At 35.7% G+C, this 17,735-nt stretch overlaps 1 protein-coding gene across 1 annotated transcript; it reads left to right on the top strand.

Annotated features, from left to right (window-relative positions):
- The first annotated feature begins 10,525 nt into the window (after nt 1-10,525).
- On the top strand, nt 10,526-12,008 carry LOC140156352 (neuromedin-U receptor 1-like). The gene has a single exon (XM_072179322.1). The coding sequence runs from the start codon at nt 10,569-10,571 to the stop codon at nt 11,583-11,585; it is 1,017 nt and encodes a 338-aa protein (XP_072035423.1). The 5' UTR covers nt 10,526-10,568; the 3' UTR covers nt 11,586-12,008.
- Nucleotides 12,009-17,735: the final 5,727 nt, after the last annotated feature.

Genomic DNA, 17,735 nt, shown 5'->3' with positions numbered 1-17,735 from the left:
GTGAAAAGACTCAGGCTAGGCAATTTTACATGTCGTGATCTGATTGCGCTATTCCATTTAAAAAACATACACCCCTGTGGAAGGCAAAACCGTTATTTCTCACGCAGGGTGTGCATTTCACAATGGAGTCACCTATATTCAGGTGACCCCATTAAAAATTCACACTCCCTGTGTGGAAGATTACGGTAATGCATTCCACAAAGGGTGTATGGATTTCAACTGGAATTTCCAACTTTTCAAATCGCACAAATTTGCACATAAATTCCTTTTACACTAAGTGTAAAAGGAATTAAGTCTTAGTAAGAAGCAATCTGCAACCAGCCAAATTCGTCGCACGTTCTTATCACGTTAACCATTAAAGCCATATTGTAACACACTGTTTTTCAAAATTCTGTTTTTACACGATTGTAATGTACTTTAATCTGCAAAAATCATGGCTTTAGGTGCTGTAGCTGTAACAAAACCGAGATTTTGAATGAAACGATGTTTAATTGTTACGATGGAAATATTAGTCAAACGCATACGCAATATTCATAACACATTATGTACACACAGTGCGGGACATCAAAAGAATCGACCCGAGTCACGTTCGAAAGAGTGACTCGCATTGGCTACATTATGCACTGTTCAAAGCAATGTGTGATTTGCATAAAAAATAGATTCCTATTTAAATGTTAGTTTTCACTGATAGCTACTGATCACATAGCTACTTCTTACAAAAATGTACTTGTCTGTCTGTCTGTCTGTCTGTCTGACTGCTTGTCTGTACGACTGTGTCTCTGTCTCTCACCTCTCCCTCTATTTCTTTCCCTCTTTCAATATGTTCAACGTTTCTTCCATTGTATAAATACTGCACATTTTTCCATCGGTTCGTGATTGTTTTTCTGTGTAATACATTTGACTTTTCCAGTTGAATGTCTTCGACAGAGGGTGTATGGATTTCAACTGGAATAGCTGGAATATTGATTTTACAATTGGTTTAAAGTTTTGAAATTTATCTTCAGATCACAAACTTTTTATTTTGGACTAATACTTAATATTGGACTATTCCAATTGAAATCGACATACCCCCCTACGGACGACACGACCTTAATCTCGCAAACAGGCGATGTAGATTTCAAATGGTGAAATTCACACTCCCTGTGTGGAAAATTAAGGTCATGTCTTCCGTAAGGGGTGTATGGATTTCAACTGGAATAGCTCATTATATACATACGTCAATGTAAAGAAATATGTAGCAATTCCCAGTGTGAATGAACTTAGGTAACCATGTAATTGAAGTGGCGAGCTTTCAATAAAAAAGCTTTCTTTGAAAATGCGATATATGTATCCACAATAATAAACAAATGATTTTACAAAACATTTTAACGAAATCAAGCAGCGATTATTTTCACGCCTGTAATAAATGTTGTTCTTCAATCATGTCAATATTTAATAAAGCCCCTGTTAATTGCATTGTGGTTGAAACATCAAAACATTATACATGTAGTGTGATTAAAATACAAAGTAATTAATTCAATTGAGATAATGTAATTTCTTCATCTAATCATGCAAGTCACTTTATCACGTGGTTTATTAAAAAGACAGGGGAGAGATTCTCGTAACAAGAATTATCTTAGAAGGCGTTTATGTGTATCAATGTCCATACTGTGTGCTAGCGTTGCCGTTGTGCTGAACTGTATTACACCTGTGACCAAGGCCACAATAGAAAGATGCGAATACTTAAACTCAACTCTCCACATGCGGGTGTCGACTGCAGACGACAAGTTTCAATTGTTTTTAATTTTAAAAATTTAAGAATTGTACATTGTCCTCACCATTGAATCAGCATGGAAACTGCATTACAATGAGTACAAACAAGCCTATCATTGGCTCAGAGGCTCTTGAGATAGCTCTTGGTATTTTTGAGAGAGATAGCTCTTGATATTTTATCTCAGTGTTTGAGTTCAGGTCAGAAAGCCTGGACTCGTAGTTGAGGCTTTCTGGGTAACTGCAATTCGCTATATATTGAGATGTGGCTAAGTAGCATTATGCTAGAACTGCAATATGAAGTTTGATTGGGTTAAAACTATATAATAAGTGGTGCTAGTGATTATCTTGGTACCAACATCTCGAAATGGCCAGAAAGTGAGGCTTTCTGGGTATGAACTCTCGATATCATAATAGACTGTAACAATTCATATTAAACAATAACAATTTCGCTTTTCAGAATAAAATAAAAGATATCCCGGTAACAATGTTATATGCAATGGAATCAGTAAACATCTTGGTTAACAGACACACTTTACTTGGTTTCTTTACTATTTCGGGCTCAAACGCTATGCTCATTTAACTAAATCGCCCACAAAAATGAGTTGGGCACTTTTGACAGTTAAATAATGACTTCCATGATTAGCAATTGCATTTTTGCTTTTCAGAAAAATATCAAAGGTGGCATGACGTAAATGTCATATACAGTAGAATCAGTAATATCTTGGCTAACAGAAAACCTTTACTTGGTTTCCTTCCTAGATCAGGTTCAAACGCTATGCCCGATTTTGTTTAATCGCCTGAGTTGAGACACTTTTTGCAGTATTAAATTTGTACTGCTTAAAATGAACTTTCCTTTCAAAGATTTCAGAACAAAGGAGCTCAAAGGCAAAGGTTTTCCATGTTTTTCTTTCACATTATTGAGATTAGGAAATAAATAATATGGTATTCATTTCAACTTTATAAATTAAAATACCACTTTAAATGCCCCATTGTTTAAAATTACCATCTTAAGAACACCGAGCTCATGATTCAACTCAATCCAGTCATGGAGGTCCAGTCACTTTTGCTCCACAAAGACACAAAAGTGGCCAGGCTATTTTAGGACTACCTTACACAATTGACTATATCTTCGCTTGTAGACTACCGATTTTATTGAAACAAAGCTTATGTTCTAGATTAAACAATTACCCCGACGACCAAGTAATAATCAATACAATCAAAAAGTGACATGTTTGAATACTATTTTCTAAATTGAATAAAACATTTTTGTTACAACCTGTATAAGCCCAATCGCCATTGTGACTTCCGGTTTTTGAGAGCACTTTTAGGACACTTTGACCTCTGACATATCGGGGAAATTTCTCTAATTATTATTTATTTATCTATTATTGTAAAAATGTTATCATTAAAAATATTTAAATAATTAATCTATACAACAAATATATTTTTTGATTTGTTTTTATTCTAGTAAAACTTTTTAAAATTATTTTTGTATGCACAAAAACCAATATTTCTGATAGGTCAAAGGACAAAGTGTCCTAAAAATGCAAAAACTGTCCCACAATGCATTGCAAACTTCTAATGCCGATTTGGCTTATTGTCTATTCTCACGAAAATTGGAGACAATAATAATAATAATGCAATTACAGAAATCAATTTCACATCTAGAAAGAAGTGAAATTAATAATGCAGCATCTCGTGTCGTTTTCATCACATAGCTACTTCCTAAACAAATTTAATTGTCTGACTGTCTGTCCGTATGGCTCTTAGTCTCTCGCCTCTTCCTCCCTCCTTTATTTCATTCTTACGTTTTGTTCAACTGTATAATTACTACATTGGGCTATTCCAGTCTTCCACATGGGGGGTGTGGATTTCAACTGGAATAGCCCATTAAATTTACAACTTTTTTTTCACAAAATTACACTTTAAAAACAATTCTGTTTAAAGTTTTTAAATTTATCTACAGATCACAAACTTTATTATTTTGGACTAAAACTTAACATAGGGTTCAGCTCCACTTATTATACAGGTAACCCCATTTGAAAGTCACACTCCCTTTGTGGAAATTTAAGGAGATGTCTTTCGTTAAGGGTGTATGGATTTCAACGGGAATAACATAGTATAAGCACACGTCAATTGTTAATGTAAAGACATATGTAACAGTTTCCAGTGTGACTGAACTTAGGTAACCATGTAATTGCATGAGCTTTCAATAATATAAAAATGCGTTAACTTGCATGTAGGTATCTACAATAATGATCGAATGATAACATTTTAACGAAATCAATTAACGATAATTTTCACGCCTGTAATAAAAGTTGCTCTTATTATTCAATAAAGCTCCCGTTAATTTCTTGAGTCGCTTTCTTGAAAAGACAGGGAAGATATTCTCGTAACAAAAATTATCTTAGAAGGCGTTTATGTGTATAACCCTTCCATACTGTGTGCTAGCATTGTCGTTGTGCGGTACTGTATTACACCTGTGACCAAGGCCACTATATTGCCACTATATTTTGGAAGTATGTGCCTAATTAAGCACCAAGCGGCAAGTTCGCGTAAAAGTTGGCAACCAAATTATTTTGGTTAATTCGGGTATGCTGAATTCAAATATTCTGTCTGCCAAGCTATATTAGAATCCCGTGAACATAAAATATGACCCACACACTAGCCACTACATGTTCATATAAGGGGCAAAATTTAAAAATGCTCCAAATTCACTACAAAACATGTCAAATTATTCGTCTGGGTCTAACATGTACATTGTATATTCACAAAAATGTAACATAATTTGCGCGTAGGACATATAATTACCAAGTTATAAGGCTCAGCAGGTCCAAGGTCAATACAAGGGTGAACACTTAAACTTGCTCCGGTTTTCGTAAAAGTAGATGAAAACTGTTCATCAAGTTCAAGGGATTTAGGGAAAGAATAGGTTTTTACTATCTGTGATGTCAAGTTCAAGGTAGATGATAAATAAATACAACTTCCATTGAATCCTATGAAATCGTACACATTGTTTGACTCTTTGCTGTGTAATATGCTAACTAGACATCGCAGAAAGTGCAAACTATTCTTTTTCTGAAACCTCTTAACTAAGCGAACAATTTGCCACAAATTTTACAAAAATTACGGCAACTTTGACTTTTGACCCATGCACAATAAGTAAATCGACCTGTGATCTGTTGTGCTCCATAACTTCTTAACGATAGGTCGTACACGCACAAACATTAGATTTCTGGGATCCATGGGGCCAGACGCGTAATTTGACATTTTTGAAAGTGATAATTAAAATAAAATTAATTTTTGCCCTTATGCGATTCTATGGGGCCTTTTTGTGGGTCACGGTCTCAAAATATTACATGGCAGACATCAGATTCGAGTTCAGTATGCCCAAATTGACCAAAATTAGCTGGTTGCCAACTTTTACGCACACTTGCCGCTATAAACGCGATTTTTCCAAAATAAAAGGAAGACCGATCTATCTGGTGCTGATCGGAGAAAAGGAATATCAGCAAATGGCGAAAAATTCCGTAGTTTTAAAAGGCAAAAAGCACCTTTCTTGGCATGTGGACATGGTGCCTTCGGTTAAGAAAGTTTCTTACTATAAAGAACCTAACTTTTGAGATGGTTTGCATGTCGAAAGGTGCAAAATTAACAATAAGGCGCCCGGTTATAAATCCGCGTTCAGCAAGTCATAATCACGACACTTGTAAACAAACCGTGCTCGAATTTGATTGACAGATGACGTCAGACGCGATAAATTCTTTTTATCTGTGTCTTAAGAACACCGAGCTCATGATTCAACTCAATCCAGTCATGGAAGACACAAAAGTGGCCAGGCTATTTTAGGACTACCTTACACAATTGACTATATCTTCGCTTGTAGACTACCGATTTTATTGAAACAAAGCTTATGTTCTAGATTAAACAATTACCCCGACGACCAAGTAATAATCAATACAATCAAAAAGTGACATGTTTGAATACTATTTTCTAAATTGAATAAAACATTTTTGTTACAACCTGTTTTGTCTATTCTCACGAAAATTGGAGACAATAATAATAGTAATGCAATTACAGAAATCAATTTCACATCTAGAAAGAAGTGAAATTAATAATGCAGCATCTCGTGTCGTTTTCATCACATAGCTACTTCCTAAACAAATTTAATTGTCTGACTGTCTGTCCGTATGGCTCTTAGTCTCTCGCCTCTTCCTCCCTCCTTTATTTCATTCTTACGTTTTGTTCAACTGTATAATTATACATTGGGCTATTCCAGTCTTCCACATGGGGGGGGGTGGATTTCAACTGAATAGCCCATTAAATTTACAACTTTTTTTTCACAAAATTACACTTTAAAAACAATTCTGTTTAAAGTTTTTAAATTTATCTACAGATCACAAACTTTATTATTTTGGACTAAAACTTAACATAGGGTTCAGCTCCACTTATTATACAGGTAACCCCATTTGAAAGTCACACTCCCTTTGTGGAAATTTAAGGAGATGTCTTTCGTTAAGGGTGTATGGATTTCAACGGAATAACATAGTATAAGCACACGTCAATTGTTAATGTAAAGACATATGTAACAGTTTCCAGTGTGACTGAACTTAGGTAACCATGTAATTGCATGAGCTTTCAATAATATAAAAATGCGTTAACTTGCATATAGGTATCTACAATAATGAACGAATGATAACATTTTAACGAAATCAATTAACGATAATTTTCACGCCTGTAATAAAAGTTGCTCTTATTATTCAATAAAGCTCCCGTTAATTGCTTGAGGTCTGTACATTGTGGTTGAAACATCGAAACATTATACACATAGTGTGATTAAATGCAAAGTAATTAATTCAATTGAAAAAATGCAATTTCTTCATCTATTCATGCACTTTCTTGAAAAGACAGGCCAGATATTCTCGTAACAAGAATTATCTTAGGAGGTGTTTACGTGTATCGATGTCCATACTACTGTGTGCTAGCTTTGCCGTTGTGCGGAACTGTATTACACCTGTGACCAAGGCCACAATAGAAAGATGCGAATACTTTTAAGTAAACTCAACTCTCCACATGCGGCTGTCTGCAGACGACAAGTTTCATTTTTTTTTAATTAAAAAAAATTAAGAACTGTTTTAGGACTACCTTACAAAATTGACCTTATCTTCGCTTGTAGACCACCGATTTTTTGAAAGAAAGCTTATGTTGTAGATTAAGAAATTACTCCGACGACCAAGTAATAATCAATACAATCAATAAGTAACATGTTTGAATACTATTTCCAAAATTTAATATTTTGTTTGTTACAAGCTGTATTGTCTATTCTCACAAAAATTGGAGACAATAATAATAATGCACTTACAGAAATCAATTTCACATATAGGAAGAAATTAAATTAATAATGCAGCATCTCGTGTCGCTTTCATCACATAGCTACTTCCTAAACAAATTTAATTGTCTGCCTGTCTGTCCGTATGGCTCTTAGTCTCTCGCCTCTTCCTCCCTTTATTCATTCTTACGTTTTGTTCAACTGTATAACCTAATAACTGCATATTTTTCTGTGTAGTACTAGTACGGTAACATTGGGCTATTCCAGTCTTCCACAGGGGGTGTATGAGTTTCAACTGGAATAGCCCATTCTTTCACAAAAAATACTTTTACAATTCTGTTTAAAGTTTTGAAATTTATCTGCAGATCACAAACTTATTTTGGACTAAAACGTAACATTGGGCTATTCCTGTTCAGCTCCACCTATTAACGCGGCTGTGTACTCTAGACATTGTTTCTTTCGCAAAATTGAGTTTTTTTGATATGTTTGTACTTTGTTATGTTTTTTATAAATACAAGGAATAAAAATCCAGATTTGTAAACTCCAACTGTAATATTTTAAGGATTTTATTTCCCTATTCCACTTGTGTTTGAAATTGAAAAGGAAAGAAAATCTTTGTTGTACCAGCAGGGTACACGCGCGCAAAACGCATCGCGTTGCGTATCGCGAAATTTGTTAACGCACAAATACGCTACGCATACGCGACGCTTATCTGCATGCGCGGCGCATCTTATGGAAACACCACGGAAGCACTGATTTCACAAAAACCTAGTGGTCAAATGGCTCCTTTTTAGCTGTTAAAATGTGGGTTTTTTCAAGTTCTTTCCCCCGATTAAAATATCAAGTTATGAATGGATTTCGCTCAAACTTCTCAAGGGGCTGTGGATTAACCCGATGTTCCCGCAATATAAGGTAGAAAAACAAAAACTGTCGCATTCTCCTGCGAGATTCGATGAAAGTGCAAAATGTGACCACTTTAAACTTCAACGGCCATTATTTCAATGTTCATTTTCTCGGTAATTGACGATTTAGGTACACGATAACTCAATAAATACAGCATCTATAGGTAAGCAAACATGATCATCGTAAAAAGCATGATCGTCTCAAGAAACGGTTTTCTCATTTTTTTATATTTTGGTCTATTTCCGATTTTAGGCATCATTTTGTGCAAATAGGCGTTTGTGAATTTCAAAAGTTCAATTTGATGCCTTATATGGTCAATATCTCAAAAACTAAGGCCGATACCAAAAAAATAAAAAAACCGTTTTTGGAATGGAACCTCAAGATTGAGCTAAAAACAAAATAAAATATTTTGGAAAGAGTGTCTTTTGTTATGATGTACCTAACAAATATTGCCAAAAACTCACTTTTTGTGATTTTCTTCATAATTGTTGTTTTTACCCCAAATCTGTATGTATATTAAGATTTATTGATGTCTTGCCCTTATAAAAATGTATACTTTTATATGTCTTGCGCTAATAATTACAAAGTTATTGCACTTTTACTACAAGCATGTCTGAGAGTACACAGCTGCCTTAAACAGGTAGTCCCATTTGAAAGTCACACTCCCTGCGTGGAAATTTAAGGAGACGTCTTCTGTTAAGGGTGTATGGATTTCGACGGTAATAGCCTAGTATAACATACGTCAATTGTTAATGTAAAAACATATGTAACAGTTTCCAGTGTGACTGAACTTAGGTAACCATGTAATTGAAGTGATGAGATTTCAAAAATATAAAAATACAATAATGAACGAATGATAACATTTTAACGAAATCAATTAGCGATAATTTTCACACCTCTAATAAATGTTGTTCTTATTATTTAATAAAGCTCCCGTTAATTGCTTGAGGTCTGTGAATTGTGGTTGAAACATCGAAACATTATATGTAGTGTGAAAAAAGAAAGTAATTAATTCAATTGAAATACTGTAATTTCTTCATTTATTCATTCAAGTCGCTTTATCACTTGGTTTATTGAAAGAATAGGTTTTATAACATACCTCATATATAGATTCCTGTCATCTGATTGGTTAAAAGTGCAGTCATTGAATTAGCTATGCCCTCCTTTTTAAGAATTACGTAAAAACCATGCTATGACCCTCAGCTGGGCCTCGGGGGTCATAGCATGGTTTTGAGATCACCTTGGGCCTATAATTCTAACCATGCCCGTCATAGCAGTCAATATCTGCAATGTCAAGTTCAAGACAGATAATAAATAAATCCAAATTCCATTGAATCCTATGAAATCCTACATATTGTTTGACTCTTTACTGTGTAATATGCTAACTAGACATCGCAAATAGTGCAAACTATTCTTTTTCTGAAACATCTTAGCAAATTTTACAAAAATTAGAGCAACTTTGACTTTTGACCCATACACAATAAGTAAATCGAGCTGTTTGTGTCCAATAACTTCTTAACGACAGGTCGGCGCGCCGTCACGCAGATTTCTGTGATCCATGGGCCAGACGCGTAATTTGACATGTTTGGAAGTTTATTGGAATAAAATTAACTTTTGTCCCTATGCGCGTCCTATTGGGATCCTGTTTGTGGGTCTCTTTGTGGGTCACGGTCTCTAAATATTGCATGGCAGACACCAGATTAAAATTCAGCATACCGAAATTACCAAAAATAAGCTGGTTGTCAACTTTTACATAAACTTGCCGCTATAAACGCGATTTTTCCTAAATAGAACTAGTTTACTAGAAAGATGCGTTTGATTTTAACTTCCCTTCAGTGTTTAGTGTTTGGATTTATCTGGTCCTCAATATGCTCAAACGTGTTAAATAATATCAGGTAAAATGCGTAATTTCACTTTCAACGGAAGAGTGTGTGTAAATCACACTGCCCTCAATCATTATGCTAACGTCATACTCGTAGAAAACCTTCGAGAATTGTAATTATTATGTAAAAAAAAGCTTTCTAAGGACACAGTTATCCACTCTCGACTTGCAACATTGCAATGCTTTTCAATTAGCATCTTGTGGCAAATATAAAAAGCCTGGACATGTTGGAGATAGTGCACGTATAACTGCATTTGCCATAGAACATAGAGCTTACCGTCCATTTGGTTTAACCACAACTTCCAGGCACTAAGTAGCGTTAAATCGTGCCGGGAAATCGTCACGTCAACGACTTCACGTTACGTCCGATATTTGTCATACTTTTCTAATCAATGGTAACTTTCTTGATAACGAAACTTTGAAGGTATCAGCATTGCACATGTAACTGCATTGGCCATAGAGCATGTAGAGTGTACCGCGTATACATTCATTTCGTTTTACCACAACTTTCGGGCACTACGTATAGCGTTACATCGTCCCGTCACAACGATTGCACGTTACGTCCGAATGTCACATTAATCAGCGGTAACTTTCTTGATAACGGAACTTTGAAGGTATCAGTATTGAATCTTCATAACATTAGTTATAATGGCTAAAGACTGCACTGTTACTTATAATCTCTCTAATGACGTTGACACAGCAATGAAATGGCAGTACAGCGCAGGAGATACGCTCATTATTGGCATTGGTGTACCTATCGTTTTTTCAGTCGGATTATGCGGGAACTTCGCGTTTTTGTTCGTCATTGCTCGCATCAAGCGGATGCGAACCATTACCAACTTTTATCTCGGCAACATCGCAATAGCAGATATGATCTTTCTTACGACAGCATCTGGATTTTATTTGTCATCATTTGCAAAGTCGTCACTTATTGAAGATACGATATTTGAATCCTCCATCGGTTGCACGCTTAATTTTCTACCTTGTATGACCGGCTATTTCGGTTCTATGATATTAGTAACTTTGGTGACTCTTGAACGCTTTTACGCAATTTGCTTTCCGTTACAACATCGGTCAATTAACGGAAAAGGACGCACCGTTAAACTGGTCATAATCAGTTGGTTGATTTCGTTAGCATTCGGCGCTGCAACTGTTACCGGTTATGGACATCACATAACCTACTGCTTCGTTTGGCCAGAGACAGAGGAATTTCATAGTATCCCGACGATTAAGAACGCGTGCACTGGATTTAATAACTTTTTCTGGTTGCTCTCAACAGCTACAGAAACTTTGCCGTTTCTTCTGACATTATGTGCCAATACTATCATGTATGTATTCATCATTAAAGCTCTTGGTCGTCGAAGCGTCACTAAGGCTGAAGCTACGCAGGAAACGCAGATGAAACGTGTTCGTAATCAGGTGGCTTTTATGCTTATCATTAATGGTTCCTTGTTCTTTCTCTGCCAGGCACCATATCGTATCGTTGCCATAGAAAATTTCGTGGTAGAAATCACCGGGGATAAGTTTCTATCTAAGAGCCTTCATGACACCCTCCTGGCACTTGGACGGACTCTATTTTTCATTAATTCAGCTATCAACACGTACGTGTACAATGCCGTGAGTCCATTTTACCGTGAGGCGTTTAAAGAAGCATTTTGCTGCGTGTTTGTGGGAAAAGAAGCGAAGGCAGTCAGCAGAACCACAACCATTTCTAACTGAATTTACTACGGCCCGAGCGGAAGGAAGTGTGTATATAATGTACACAAAAAAAGAATTCTAAAATTAGTGAAGGTTTAGTTGTCGCTAATTATGTGTATAGGTGTGTCAGAGCCGATCTCGAGGGTTTTCCAAACTTATAACATCGCCACCTCATTGCACTCATCGCAATCTCCTGGTTCACCCCAAGCATAAGCGAGAAACTCATAATTCTACCGTCTTCATATACTCCATTCCTTACAAAAACTGTGATTTGGCGTACATCGGGGAGACATGAAGAAAATTCGGGAAATGACTAGAAGAACATAAGAGAGCAAGAGATACAAAAATGGATTAAGCAATCACTATAAGGTAGTGGGGCAACACCATGAACAAAGACGAGGGCAATACAACTTAATGTATTTGACTATCTGATAACTGAGTAAAACTGAGTCATTTTTAAGAAAGTTGAACAATGTTGAACTATTTATCCTAATATAAATCTTGTTTGCATCTTTATAAGGGATATACACTTGTATAATGGTATTAGAACATCAGACTAAAAAAGACTTACAAATGGCAAGGAAATTTCCAAAAAACTTTTTATCATGAAATGTAAAGAAACAGTCATACTATTTGGCTAATTTAAATTCAAAATATATGTAAATAGCGCCCTCAATTTGCTCACACATGTACATTTTATAGAATAAAACTTACCACAAAAGCATAAAAAGATGAATAATTTGATATAAATGAAAATCTTTGTTTAAAATAGTTAAAAAATATATGTGTATATTAGTGTGATAGCTGTTGGTATTATCCGGGTCTAGAATTAAACATATAATATTTTATTAGAATTATTAATAAATGGCCACATTAAACAAACGTGATATAACCGTAGTATATTTATATTGATTTCAAACTTGGTATTTAGATTAGAATAGTAATTTCCTTACATATTTAGCATAAAATGCGGTGAAAATCGCATGCTTCTATGATTTTGGCCTAAATATCTTGTGTACAGCAGAGATTGTATGTTTCTTGAGGGCGTAATCACATAATGACGTCATAATAACATAATATGGAGTATGAACTTATTTTGGTATCAATTTAATATTAAAAAAGATTAGTCGAGGAAAATGGTCGTATGGCTGTGAAGTTGCGTACAAATCTATCCCCAAGTGTGACCTTTGACCACATTTACTCAATTTGCTCAAGGGTGCCCTCGTGGTTCCCGACGGAATTTTTAAAGTTACATACACTCCTCAAAAACATTGCATTAGTACCCAACGTCACGGTTATACTAGGTCGTCAATGGTCTCTATCCTCGACTACATAGCTATACGTTAGTATATAAAAAAAAACACTAGCATCCGTTAAATACAGAAAACTCAGAGGAGTTACAACCGCGCAACACCCGCTTGTGGGACTACGGGGGAGGCAAGGGGTATCCCCCCATATTTTTCCTTCCCCCCGGCCCACTTTAACAAAAATTACGAATATTTTCACTTTTTGCAGCAATTTTGCGCAAAATGTGTAGACCCTCCTCCCCCCACCCATTCACTTCACCCGTGCCCCCCCCAGGTCTACAATTGCACAGAGTGGTAAATAATGCTTCCCAAAATATGCCCTCAAATTGCCTACCCAGTATTTTTTATTTTTCCCACAAAAATATAGGCACCATACAATAATCGTAAAATCCCCTCTCTTGCGGATCATATTGCTTCTTTGACACGTCTTGCCCTACAATATGGATCCGCAAACCCAGCTAACACATTACGTTTTCACGACGTTCGCTGACGTTGGACTTTGGTTGTCATTTACGTTGTAAACACGTAAATCTGTGAATTCGTATTCGTGTTGTGAGAACGTTATTTTCGACGTTGATTTTTGGACGTTGATATAACGTCATTATGACGTTGTAATGACGTTGTTTCGACGTTGATGCAATGTTTGACCAGACCTGGTGACAACGTTTGAATAATACGTTCAGAAAACGTTACACAAGTAGGTATCTGAAACGACATGGAATAGTTTGGATGTTGACACCATGAAATGTAAATTCTTCCATTCTATGGAGATGGTTGTCCAGCCATAATTTACCCCATCGTGTCATCTGACGATCGCCTTTAGGCGTGAAACTCAGAGTAACGACTTCTATTCCCGAAGTTCTAAAATTTTTGAATTTTTATACGCTCTCCCTTTTGGGATTGAGCATCATTGTTGTCGGATGTTAATAATGTCATAATCACGTTGTCTCGACGTATAAATCACATGCTTAAAACGTGGTTTAAAAGTCATGAACTGACCTAGATACAACGTCATGTACGGACGTCGCTAGTACGCAAATTTATTACGTTATTTCGACGTATAAAGCACGTTATTACAACGCCGTATAAATGTCATGGTCTGACCCCGATATAACGTTATCTACGGACGTCATAGTTACGTTAATTTGTGAACTCGTGTTGTGACAACGTTATTTTCGGACGTTGATACTTCATAGTGACTTTGTTTCGACGTTCACAACAATGTCATAATGACGTTACATTAACGTTCGGAAATAACGTTGTCACTACACGAATACGAATTCAGAGATTTACGTACTTACAACGTCCAGATATTACGTTTATACGACTTTATACAACTTTTTATACGACGTTGTAACAACGAAAAAGTTTTAACTGGGAACCAATGAACAGAAACGAGGGGGCATTCTTTTTCTAAGTGACATCTTCGATCCTCGACTAAAGATCAACGTTGCAACGTTGGAGACAGGAGTAATGTGGTAACTGAAACCAAGGTTCCCGTTTCAAATAGAAATCAATAATTGTTTGGAATCAATATTGATGCTATCTACTTAAGATGACTACATCAATGAGTGTTATCTACATAAAATGACTTCATCAATGGATGACATCTACCTAAGATGACTCCAACAATCAATTTTATCTCTTAAAAAGATGACTTCATCAATAAGTGCAATCTACCTAAAAAGACCTCCATCAGATGTTATCTCTCAGATGACTACATCATTACAGGTCGTCCGTACAAGACATTCTCGTGGTTCTTTTATAAAATACTAAAGAAGCCATGGGGAAGCTCAAAATTCTTCTTTAGGGGCACTTGGTATTCAAACATTTTTATGATTATTTTTTTTTTCAAACTAGAAATTCCCAATTGTTTAATTACTAAACGTTATAGGACAAAACAAATATAAGGTTTGTTTCTAAAACCGCACGCGTGATCATGTTAAAGCCATCTAGTTCGTATCCCTACTCACTGGGCCTATTTTTAGCTATCAGAAAAAAATAGTAAATTTTTATTCTGGCACCAAGATAAATTATTTTTTATGCATTAAGATGAGAAAAGAAGCCCATATCTTTGCATTTTATGTTTTCAAATAGCCTTATATAATAATTGCAAAATATTTGAAAAAATTAAACATTGTGATTGTCATTTTTTGTATGTTCAAGCTGTAAGGTCAAGCTCATAGTACATAGTATTTTCGGTGCTGATAACACATGCTACGTGCCTTTACATCAAGCTATCGGCCTTGTAAACCTACCACTATATGCCACGATGCATTCGATTCGCTTACTATGATCAATACATCTTCTTTATTCCTCCGTGACAAAACATATTGACTTGTAAATTTAAAGCCATATGCACGATTTTGGTCAAATTTTTGTATTCTTTGCCCAACATTATTACATAATAACTGTCAAGGAGGTTTTCTGATCATTTTAAGAAATTGGCGAATAAAATCGTGGATCCTGTGTTTTAATTAAAAACTCTTAGATTTTATTGTAATTAAAGTACTTCAGGCTTAGTCTTTAGCGGGGTATTTAAATACACCATAGGTAATACTATCGTGAAATTCGAAACAATTGAGGACGTCCTTGTGAGCAAATCGCACATTATTGTTTTAAGTCAAACAATCATTAGAGGAAGTTTTGGATGAGAAAACGGACATTTTGATGAGAAACGGCCAAAATGGTGAGAATTTATATTTTCTCATTCTTTTGTCCGTTTTCTCATCCAAAACTTCCTCTACTGAATGGTATAATTGGGTAAATTGGAACATAAATGTTTGTTGTTGTAAGTATCTCTAAAAGACGTCCCCTACATCTTTATCAAAAAAGAAGACAAACGGAAATTATGAAAAAATTGTTAATTTGCACAAAACAAAAAATGGCCACTTATGCAGGGCACAATTTCAAAACTGGTCGAATCTGGGTACAAACCATACCAATGTATTTGCTGCATCATAAGGATTCAGAAAAAGTACATTTTGACATGTCTCCGACATACATAGTTCTTGAGTGATTTGCTCATCCGGACGATCGTAAAATCATCAAAATTCAGATTTTGGTACCTTTGTTATTGTCATAGATGTGCTAACATAGCCTGTGAGTGGTTCAGCCGAAAGCCATGTATTTAAGACAACATAGATACTGACAGTATCTAAATTAGCTACATGTATTTGAATGGGGCTTCAACTTCGTCAGTACTGCTGTTTTCTTCGTTTTTTGCCAAATTTGTCATTTCCAAAATACCAAATGACAATTTGAATGACTTATCCTTCACTTTTAAGCAATGGGTCTTTAATGCCTCAAATTGAACACTCCATGGGTAAAGAATGCACTTATGCTTGGAAAACCTTTTAAGGACTCGGATAGCGACGTTTGCACAGTTTTTGTGGAACCCAGGCTGGGAGCACATCAGACACACCAAATTGCATTATGAATGCCATGAATACGGTGAATGTCCTGCTGATTTCAAATAATTCAGGTTTTTTTAATTTGCGATATAATACAAATTTTATGGCAAATTATTAAATAAATAATACTATTATGTTGCTCCGTGAATCCAACACGTTGGCCTTGGTCGCGGTGAATAAGATGAATAAAGCTGTGGAATTTGTTTACCAAAATATTAGATATATTCATATAAAACGATATGAGAGTTTCGTAGAACCATTGTGTTCAAGCGTTGAGCTGATTCTTCTAATAACAATTTATAACCCTCTCGAAAATCTCTAACTTTATTATCATGGTTACTCGTATTATTAATTTGAGATTTTATTAATAAATTCGACAAGGAATCCGATGTAATACAATAGCTTACAATGACAACTTATATAAGATATTTTATCAAATCACTCGAAACCCAGGACATGGTTTGGGAAGACCAAAAACCATGAAGGGCATACATCAAAAAACAGCAAAAACAAAGTACAATTAAGACACAATTCATCAAGAAACAAATTTTTGTTGTTGTAAGTATCTCTAAAGGACTTTCCCTACATCATATCAAAAAAGGAGACAAAACGAATTGGGGAAATATTGCTGATTATCACAAAAATGGTTACTTATGAAGGGCTCAAATTTCAAAAATGGCAGTCGAATCTGCGTACAAACCATAATGAAGCGTGCAGCTCTTGAGTTATAATCTCATTTTTTCAGCTCCACATGGGTAAGGGGTAAAATTTGGGGGGGGCAAGAAATTTGTGGCGAGCCGAAAGGGGGGGCAAGCAATTTTTGGCCAGCCGAGAGGGGGGACAAGCGATTTTTGGCACACATTCATGGGGCGCGTTTTAAATAAAACGCTCTAAAAAGGCTTCGGATCGGAAAACAGTACGGAAACGCTTTAATATGCAAATGTTCCTGCTCGCTGCGCTCGCAACATATATCTAGACATAAGGTTCGCAAATTGGGATCCAAAAAATTTGGCATGTGCAAGGGGGGGGCAAGCGGTTTTTGGCGAGCCGTTTGGAAATTTTACCCCCAGGGGCTCATAATTATTGCACAGCCCCTAAACAAAATTTAAAAAAATGCTCTGATTTGATAAAACAAAATATTGCCTCAAGTTGTTACGCTTGGAAAACAATTCGCTACAGACATGACCGAGACAGGTATGTAGGTGGCATTAGAGTTCCTAAATTAAGGGGTAGGGGTAGTATTATGGGGGTATTTCCCCAGTTTTGTTGTCATGTATTTTTGCTTAGATATCAACTGCAGAAGCACTAAAATATAATGAGATTATGATTTTAGAGCAGCTCTGACTTGACCAGGGTTAAAAGGTCATGTGATAACTGATTTGCCAGAATTTTCAAGGTTATGTGACCTTTTGACCTCTGATCAAGACATGGCTACACAAAAATCATTTTAT

This window comes from Amphiura filiformis, chromosome 7, assembly GCF_039555335.1.
Source record: "Amphiura filiformis chromosome 7, Afil_fr2py, whole genome shotgun sequence".
Taxonomy (NCBI): Eukaryota; Metazoa; Echinodermata; class Ophiuroidea; order Amphilepidida; family Amphiuridae; genus Amphiura; species Amphiura filiformis.
This window is presented reverse-complemented; position numbering and strand designations above follow the sequence as displayed.